The sequence below is a fragment of the Pteropus alecto genome, unplaced genomic scaffold, assembly GCF_000325575.1.
Source record: "Pteropus alecto unplaced genomic scaffold, ASM32557v1 scaffold21, whole genome shotgun sequence".
NCBI classification, from domain to species: Eukaryota; Metazoa; Chordata; class Mammalia; order Chiroptera; family Pteropodidae; genus Pteropus; species Pteropus alecto.
Window position 1 is genome coordinate 21,497,046 of NW_006436282.1, and position 9,997 is coordinate 21,507,042.

The window sequence follows — 9,997 nt, forward strand, 5'->3', positions numbered from 1 at the left end:
ATTGTTCACAGGCTTTCACTCTGGGAGATTATGGCTGAGTTTTACTTTCTCCCTAGTGCATTTCTGCTATTTCTGAATTTTCTACAATGAATACATTTCTCCTGTGATCATAAAAATGTAGTCACCATCAAAATAATCATCCCTACATTATATAGCTCTTTACGTTTCTCAGATAACTTGCATGTGTTATCTCATTTGACCCTTTCGTTAACCCTGTCATGTAAACTGGAGAGAGACTGTTAATGCCATTTTCAGACAAGAAAACCCACCTCTAAGGGGCAAAGGAACTTGTCCAAGGTCACATGCCCCAACCTCTGCTCCTCGTCCGATATTCCTTCCACTATACCTCAGTGCTTTTCCTTGCATGTCAGACTGGCCAGGACAGGAGTCGCCGTCACCTTCAGACATGGAAGGGATGATCAAACATTGTGCAGTGTCTGGTCCCTGGCCTCGTGGCCGGCACACACCTGGATCACCTGAGCCCAAAAAACTTGAGTCGGGGATGGACTAGAAAGTCTTTCTTGGTCATCCCATTGTCAAGTTCTCCTTCCCGTCTAGCTGGGCACTATCTTAATTCATTTGTACTTCGCTGAGATAAAAAGCAATCACCCAGAGAATCGCCGGGTTCCAGACAGGGCCAGTGGTGCCCCAGAGGGTGCTTGATGCTCATCTTTTATGGCTGCAGAGCCCAGGTGGTCCATGCACAGGTGGGAGCCCTCAGCGGGAAAGCCAAAGGCCCGGGACCCTGTCTCTCTTTCCATCACCTTGTCTTGGGACTTCCAGCAAGTTCTTTGTTTCCCTAAACTCCCTGTCAAGCGAATCAGATGCTGCTCCGTCCTATAAATGTGTTTAAGATAGCATTAGGTCCCCACATGCCATGAACTCCATGTCCCATTTCATCCCTTTTTCCACCCATGACCTTCTGGGTAAAAATCAGCTCCTTGCATATGATGGGACCATCAGGCCCTGGCATCCTTGCATGAATGAGGCAAAGCTTCGGTGCCCAGCCCTGGGGTGGGTCATCTGTGTGCAGTGAGTCCTCTAACCCCACCCGGTAATGTTGTCGTGTTTCCACAGTTGCCTCTGAAGACACTCCGGTGAGAAGTCAGCTGAAGCCAACATGCTGTGAACGTGTCTGACCTCACCACACTCGCATTGTAACTCATTTGACATACAGGCTCTGAATGGAGCATTTATTTATTGTAAATACGTGGTTTGCACAGGCTTTAAATCAGTACTGTAGTCGACTTTTATTTTTTAAAAAAAACCCCATACACTGTTTCTCCATTTTTTAAAACGCATCTTGGCATTTGTCTGCCGGTGCCGATAGAGCCCGGTCCCCACCCCATAGCGTCCATTCCATGACTGTAAATATGCGTGCAGGCTGGCCCTTCCTAGGTTTGAAACAGTTTTTAGAAGATTCCTTGGTTGGCAAGTAGTCCCAGAGTCATAGTATCCACAACGGCTTCTTATCGGCATGATTTTATACGCTCAGCGCACATACTGCAAAGTCAAACCAAATAATGCCTTATAAATGACGCAGCTCAGAAAGAGTAGTGTGTCCCACACCCAGACAACGCCACACAGCCTCCAGTAAACGAGATGCCATGTCTCGCTTCCATTTCGCAGTACAGGGAATTTTCCTTTTTATTTCTCTCTCTTTTTTTTTTCTTTCTGCCTAATGTAAATATAATGCAAAATAAAGGCAGGAGTGGACTCGGTCCCTCCTATGCCAACCACAGGGCCCCTTTTGTGACCGAATGACCCTACAAGTAGCCAACGCTCTTACTGTTTACAGTGCCCCTCGTGCCCAAGTCCCTGAGACCTTCCTCCAGGTCCCCAGCCCCATCCTGGCAGCCAGAGTGAGGTGGAGTGAGCTTGATGGGATTTCGGTATTTCCCCTGCAAGCCAGAAACGTACATAACTCATCATGAGAGTAAATTACTAATCCTGTCTCAGAGGTCTTCCCCCGACCCCCACCAAGTGCAGGATTTCCATGGAAAATATGACACTAAAAAGTGTACATCAAAACTTATTATGAAATATCTGCTTCAAATATCTGGTGCCCCATCCCCTTTGGGAAACCTGGACCCAAACATCAGGCAAAACCTAGCTCCCTTCTGAGCTAAGGGGAACCTGAGCAGCCTGAGAGCTCCCGTTCCCCGCGGCGGGGCGGTGCTCTGCGGGGGAGCGGTGTGCGACTTCAGCCACCCCGCACGTGGCAGGTGACAGGATGGATTCCGGCGGCTGCTCTCACACCGTTTGTCTTGACCTGGCAAGGGAATGGAAGTGGGCTTCTGCTTGCCTTCTTGGTCCTCAATGCTCCCCGTCCTTGGAGAAGAAGGCCGTGACAGGAAGCAGAGAAAATAGAAGGAAACAGGCTCAGCCCTCGTCTGTGCTCAAAATGGCTGCAGACGAAAACGAGGCCACAGTGGGAAGGGCCGTGAAAAATAAGTTTCCTGTGGAACCATCCACTCGCGTGCTCGCACCTCAAGGACATCACGCCCAGATCGAGCCACCCCAAAATAGTAGATGGGTAGGAGGGCTTGGGCGGACAAGTGACCACATACACCTAGCTATGGACCGGAGTAAAGACTGAGATGCCAGACTCCATGATCGCCGTGCTTCCTCCCGCCGGACAGAAGCAAGTGAGCAAGGTCAAGTCTCCTCCAGGGAATAAATCATGCCAAAAACTGTAACGGCTAAATCGATGGAAAAGAGGTTTTTCCAGGTCATCGACCCTGGACATACCTGATTTGTCTCATTGGTTCTGGAAGGTTTCCAGAAGGTCGGAATTTCTTTAGTCTGACAGTATCCACTCCACCTCCCTCCCAGTTGTACAAAATCATTAGAGAGGTCTTAATCATCACGGATAAGAATGCCCTGCACAAAGACAGTTCCATCTTTAGAATGCACGGCCTGCCCTGATGTGCTGTTTATACGTGTGTGCTCTATACCGCAGGGAGGGCAAAAAAACTATTCAAGGACAGAGAGAAAAAGGAATGAGCAGAAACCAAAAATCACAATGAGGGAGAAATCTCAGGAATCTGGCATCACATCTCTCCTGGAGACCTACCCCTGAATTCAGGCCCTTGGGACCCATGCTGGAGCACCGAGTCCCTCCGGCAGGACAAAGGCTGAGCTCCTCGACCACGAATTCACACGCGGAGGCGTCACGGCGCCCCTCCCACCCTCGTGCGCCCGCCGGCACTGCTGTCTGTGCTCCTGCGGCGTCTCCCACGTACTTCGTATTTGTCGATGTCCCCTCTGCTGATTCATTTCTTTGTACCTAATAAACTTTAATAAGTGGAAATGCTTCCGGTCGTTTCCTTGTTCAAACCCATCGGCAGTCACCGGTGTTAGTCCCGGCCAACCATTTTTAAGGATTTGGAGGGTTTCTAAGAATGACAGAGCAAAAAAGATGTGTACGCAGGACCCCAGACTTGCTGTAACATCCTGTGTTAGAATGGGGGGCTTTCTTTTTTTGAGCTGACAGTTCCGACGAAACAACACAAAGTCGTAGTTTAATCCTCGTGTTTTCCTGGTGTTCGTAGGCTAACTAGATAAATGGATATTTGGAAAAACCAACCAAGGGAAAAACTTTCTCAGATGCATTTCTTTAAAAAAGTAGGTAACACTCTATTCAGCTGTATTGATACAATATGGGTAGACAGTATTGCTTATAAATTCCTCTGTGTTAAAATAGAATGACATTCAATGCAAAATACACTTAACACCCCGACCCCAAGTTAGCAAGCCCCTCAAAAATTCTCCTATATGGGGCAGTATCATCTCAATCTCCACTATAGTGTTTTGAGGTGTACTCTCCAAAACGCGGTCCCACAGACGAGGTTTACCTGCTGGGCAAGCTGGCTCAGGGGCACGCGTGGATCTGAAGCTGCGTTGCATCTTACGAGTTTGAGGAAGTAACTTCCTTCATCACAGTCGGTGCCTCGGTTTCCTCATCCGTAAAATGGAGACATAAAATAGGTGCCTGAGCATATGGCGGTGAAGGTTCAGTGACATGGCACCTAGGCGAACCCTTAGCCCACACCCGGGTATCGGCACATGACACACTCCAGGGCACAGCCAGTTTGCCTTATTACGTGCTCGGTCACAAACGGCTCTTGCTGGCTGTGCCCCAGGCAGACCATTGAAATGTTTGCTGTGCTGCTCAGATGACCCTCCACTAGCTGCGCTGTTGGAGAGAGCGGTCATTAAAATTCATAGACGTTCCCGAAATAACTCATGTAGAAACTAATTTCAAAGTTAACTGCTACACACTTTGCACCCAAATTAGTCAAGCACCTGACTTGTTTTATCTGCTGTCTTATTGGTGGAGGTGCAGATAGGCTGTTTAATGACCAAGAGGGCCAGGCCAGTCTGAGTAGAGAAGGACAACAGCCTAAGGTAATTGACAAAGTGGATGGTGAACTTCAAAGCCATTGATTGTGGAGGGTGGTGAAGTAGCTGTAATCTTAGGTACCCCCTTAGCTAAGGGTGGGAGAGGCGGGGGTGCCTGCCTGGGTGAGGGGAGCAATTTCATGGAAAGGGCTCTAGACCCCAGAAGCAACTTCCATGCCCCAGGAGGCTTTGACTTCCTTCATGAATCTTCTGTCATAGGTTGAACTGTGTCTTCCAAAACTTCATATCTTACAGTCTTAACCCCCAGTACCACAGAATAGAAGGTGATCTGGAAATAGGGTCGCTGCAGATGTAATTAGTTGAGGTCATAGGAAGCAGGTGAACCTCTAATCCGATATGACTGATACTGTACAAAAAAGGGAAATTTGGACACAGCCCCATACACAGGAAAAACGTCACGTGAAGATGAAAGCAGAGACTGGGCTGACGTGTCTACAAACCACGAAATGCCGAAGACAGCCAGCAAACCGCCAGAAGCCAGGGGACAGGCATGGCACAGAGCCTCCCTCACAGGCCTCAGAGGGAACCAACCCCACCAACACCCGAACTTGGACTTCTCGCTTCCAGAATACTGAGACGATAAATTTCTGTTGTTTAAGCCATCCAGTTTGTGGTGCTTTGCTATAGCCGCCCTAGCAAGCTAAAGCCGACTTTATCGCCTTCTGACTTTGTAGGAATACATTAATTATGTTTATGAACAAAGCCGGAAATAAAGTTTAAAGAGTTAGCAGTTCCTTGTCATATAAATGGGGCAGTTAACTACTGTGACCAAGACACAAGTCACTCGTTGCCAGTAACTAAGTCCTATTTCCATGAACAAGATGTTCCGTTGCATTTTTGCCTGTCAAGGTGGAGACAGGATCGTGGAAGCCATCTGCATTTCTAAGTCACAAGAGTGGAGAGAGCGCTTGTTCCTTAAGCAGTCCCCTAAGAGGTGCTATCTTGTCGTTTTATTTATTTTTAAAATGTGAATTTGTCTACAAAATGGCATAAAATGGAGAAAACTGCCGAACCAATCAGGTTTTCTGAAGATTTGAACCAGAAAAAGATATGCCTTTCCATACATTTTCTGTGTTTTAACTGATGCCCAACATTTATTCATGAAACACAAAATAGAAGAGGCCACTGAACGTTAATTTCGGTACTTTTTATTGTATGCTACGCGTATTTAGAGACAATTCCAAGGGCAAGCGCTGGATGGGAGTTATCTGGTTTGCAGGTATTTGTACAAAAGGCTGTTAAGACCACACGGTCAGTCCCCACTGCAGGAAACAGAGACCCTCCTTTTTATTATTCCCCGCCAATAGCAATTCCAGCTCATACATTCAACTTCTCACAATGTGATTGCGAACATGTACGAATCCGGCCCCGTAAGAAATCTGCAAGTGACATTTCGGGGTGGTGAAAGCCAATCGCATAAAGCACATTTGACACAAACCACAGGAGGGGAACCGGGACTTAGGGCCGAGGGGAATGAAATGCCACAGCTACAGGGAAGCACGAGGTAGCGCTGGGACCGCACGTGTGTGTGACCTGCCACTCCTGTTCCCCCTCCGTATAAGAATGGCCAGCTAGGTGGGGTCCCCTCCCTCCTTCCTCCATACGCTTCTTCCTGAAGCTGAGAGCTCAGCTGAAGGCCTCCCCATAAGTGACTTGACTGTTCTTCAGTCAAGAATGCAGTTAGTGGTTTCATAACAGAGACACTGGTCCCACCTGGCTCCCCTGCTAGGCCAGCCAGAGCTGTGCCCACCTATAACCATGTGGATGACATCAGGGATCAAAGAAGTGTGCCTGGTTGATAATTATTTTTTATACCTACTGGTTTACCCAATAGCGAAAGAACCTCACTGCTAATATCTAATAGGTGTACACCTGCTCTGTCAGACAGCTTGTAAGAAAGGCTAATAATAACACTGTGTCTTATGTTAGTAGACACTAAAGAATCACCATCATTTCAAGTATATCCTTATCCTACCTAACGTTCCCAACCACCTCCAAGAATGAAAGAGTACTACTTCTGCTTTGCTAGTTTTCTTTCACTGGAGCCTCTCCCATTAGCGTAGAGGGCTGTCTTCCTCTGTGACAACTCCCCTCTACTAGAGAAGACTAATTAGCTTATGTTTGGTTATGGGACGTGGGAGCCGGGGGTGGGAGGGGATTCTGTCCTTTATGGCCATGTCTTCTTTCTGTACAAAACATGCAGAGCGCCCCCGTCCCCGAGTCTTAATGGATACACGAATGATATTTTAGGAAGCTATTTACACACTGACCTTTAAACATTATTTTCATAGTTCATTTTGAATATTCGTTTTCTCCATATTGCCTTTAGAAGAACAATTCCTGGTCAATAAATGATCCATGTAATGATAAGCATTTTTCAAAAGCGGAGTCTGTTAGGAGCCTTTAAAAACTAACATTCCCCCCGCCCCCCCCCAACAACAACCTGCTCAAAATCCAACACACTTCAAGCTGTTCAGTAGATGAGTCACTAGAAGTGAGAACAGCCACATCGGCAGATTCTTCGCTCCCTTCTTGTCTTTCTCCATCCATCCAATGCATTAAAAAATCTGTCCACTGCTATTATTCGGATCTGACTACACACAGACCACCTGTGCCTGATGGAAGCAGCCCAGTCCCGGTTAACTTCTGGGCTACCTCGCCCTCTAGTGGTCAGACAGAGGCACCACACCTGTGATGCACAGTGTTAGCCAAGACAACTCTGAGTTAGGGTCCACCCTTCTCTGAAGTGCTGGACTAAGGTCAACGTCCCCTAATACAAGCTGCCATTGTGTTTCCCACTGTACAATGGCTGGGGCATGGCATAAGGCTGCCTTGGTTGTCCGTGACCTTTGTTTGGCCCCTAATAATGAAAGCGGGCGTCTGTGTAACCTATTCTCATAGATCCCTTTTGGTCAAACACCGAATCACCAAATCACAGACATGTCAGGTCTGGTGAAATGTTTCCATAATAGGAGGGGGTAAGACGACATGGTGAAATTGATGCTTTATGCATCACCTTGCTTTAAACAACCACTCAACAGGTGGATTTAGGAGGGGGACGGGTACCCTTTCCTCTGTAGACAGATACTCTCAGAATGGCCGCTGCACCTTCAAGGAGACCCCGAGTTCATCAACAGTGAAAGCCTAGGCCAAACCTGGACAACACTCTCAGCAACTATGAGCCACGACGAACAGCCGCTGTTAACTCTGCCGGCTCAGAGTCTCACCACTCATAGTTAGTGATTTTACATACGGAATTTACAAAGCTGCTGGGCAAAAAGCTCATGCTGCTCTTATGCCTACCCTCTTAAAGAGAGCTGGTAGAAAAACAGATCTGTTCCGATAAAACCTGTGACCCTCAGTGTCCACAGCGGTGTATGGGACCCAAGGCCCTCCCGACTCTCACGGCCTCGCACACACTGGTGCTGAGACAGAGTCACTAGGAGCAATTAGGCTGCCATTCTCCCACAAGCTGGCAGAGTGACACACCCTCTCTCAGTCACCGCTGGCCACTTTCCATTTCATGAGTGGCGGAGTTTCAGTAGCTGGAGGCAAGACCCCCACTACCCCCTGCCCACTTCAGCTCTCAGTCTGAAGGCAGCTAAAGGGACATGCGGGTGGGAGGAGGAAGAGAAGGACCAGGGAAAGCCAGCTGCCTCCGATACAGCTTTGCGGGATTGAACAGGCTGGGCAGGAAGGGTGGAGGCAGGATGGGTACCCTGGCGTGAAATGCTTCTACATCCATCTGTCGCCTTCCTGCCCTCTGCCTTCTCAATGCCGAGCCCATCTGGTCTTCCTCGCACGCTTTTCTATGCTCTGGTGTAAGTCAAACCCTTCATAGGAACGCGATGTTGGAAACAAATCAGCTTAACTCATGTCTCTGCTGAGATCACGTTGTGGCTGCTCAGATTCCAGCTACTTTAACTAGAACCTAAACCGTCAAAAGTTTCTCCTTTTCTCTCCCTCATTAGCTGAGAGATTCGCAGCTTTGTGGGGTGGAACTGTGCCACAGGGCCATTTAATTAATCCTAAACTACATGGCAGGAACCGGGCCTGGAATCACTCCTACACAAGGCCACATCCATGTGGCGGGTATGCTGCTATGTAGGAGAGCCAGGTGACTTTTGGGAGAGCCACACGGTGATTCAGGGAAGTCTCTGGCATAGCTGCCTGTGAATCTCTAAAGCGGGCAGGTGCCAGCTAACGCAGATGACCAGGGATCCCACACGTGGAAGCACTCTGTGCGGCCACGGCACACAGCACAGTGCACAGGATCACGCAACGAGGATGGAGCTGGGACTGGGGAGGAGCTCCCTTTAACTCCCTCCCATGGCTTCTGTCCCTTAAAACAGGGGTCCCCAACCCCAGGGCCGCAAACCGGTACCAGTCCGTGGCCTGTTAGGAACCGGGCCACACAGCAAGAGGTGAGCAGCAGGCGAGCGAAGCTTCGTCTGCATTTGAGCCGCTCCCCAGCACCAGCATGACCGCCTCAGCTTCGCCTCAGATCACCAGGCATTAGATTCTCATTGGAGCACCCGGTCCCTGGTGCCACAAAGGTTGGGGACCGCTGCTTTAGAAGACACATCTGGAGACATTCTGCACTATAGGCACACACTCTAGTAGTGGGAGGCCAAGACGCTTTTCTCTGGAGCACACACAAGAGCCCCAGGCCTGACAAAAAAGTGCCCTCTCTTAACCTGAAAGGAGCCAGTACTGAGAGTAAAAACTTTTGAAGATTTTGCTTTCCCCACAAACTCAGCACCGCGGAGCCTGCCTTCCAGGGCTCGATGAACTCCAGAACTCCCGTGGAGAGGCTAATGTGTCCATTGTCACTGAAATACAATAATAGCAGCTTAAAATCCACAGTTAGTCATACGATCGAACAACAGGAGAATGGGATACGCGTTACTCCGCCGAGGAAGGGGACCTACACTGCAGAAGGGGCCTTTTTGAGATTCGAGCAGAACACAGGTTAACAGTTTGATTTGGCTTCAGAAAAGGAGACCACATCAGAACTTTCTCATTTTACTCGAACAGGAGAGTGGTTGTTTTGCTGGTAATTTAGTAAGGTGGGAAGTTTTAAATAAGAAGGGGAAAGAGAACGCTTACTTCACTTAAAGAACTTAATCTCCGTGTCAACACAGTCATAGAAAAGATCCCCCACTTCCGCGGGGTCCGGGGGGCCGGCGCTGGTCAGGATTTCTTCCATGGCTTCCAGGCCTTGTTTCTCTAGCTCCAGCATGGTCTTCCTCAGCTTTTGACCTTGCTCCTGAGGCAGGACAAAGATAGTGGGGGTCATTGCGATGGACACTGAAAGCTTCTCGGGGGGTGCGGGGCTACCCACCCTATTCAATCTGCTCCCCACAGGACCGCCACAAAGATCCTTCTAGAATGCCAATGTGGCTATGTCGCTGCTCTGCTTAGAATACTACACAGCTTGCCATGGCCTCCGGGATAAATCCCGAGTGACAGTCAGGGAAGGCCTGTTGTAACGTACAATGCTCTTCCTTGCTTCGCCTCCTGCCAAGCTCCTTCTATGAGCCAGGCTGAATGAACTGCATTCCTCCAACCC

At 48.8% G+C, this 9,997-nt stretch overlaps 1 protein-coding gene across 4 annotated transcripts in view; it reads right to left on the reverse strand.

Annotated features, from left to right (window-relative positions):
• Positions 1–1,231: 1,231 nt before the first annotated feature.
• Positions 1,232–9,997, reverse strand: part of SCRN1 (secernin 1) — a 58,719-nt gene continuing 49,953 nt past the window's right edge. For 2 of the 4 annotated variants that reach the window (XM_015589487.2, XM_015589489.2), the window contains exon 8: positions 9,435–9,694. In XM_015589487.2, the coding sequence (XP_015444973.1) occupies positions 9,536–9,694 (159 nt within the window). In that variant the 3' untranslated portion in view covers positions 9,435–9,535. Of the gene's footprint in view, positions 1,504–6,481; positions 9,258–9,434; positions 9,695–9,997 lie in introns of those variants that run through there. The other 2 variants (XM_006912033.3, XM_025046838.1) reach the window with 2 other exon arrangements.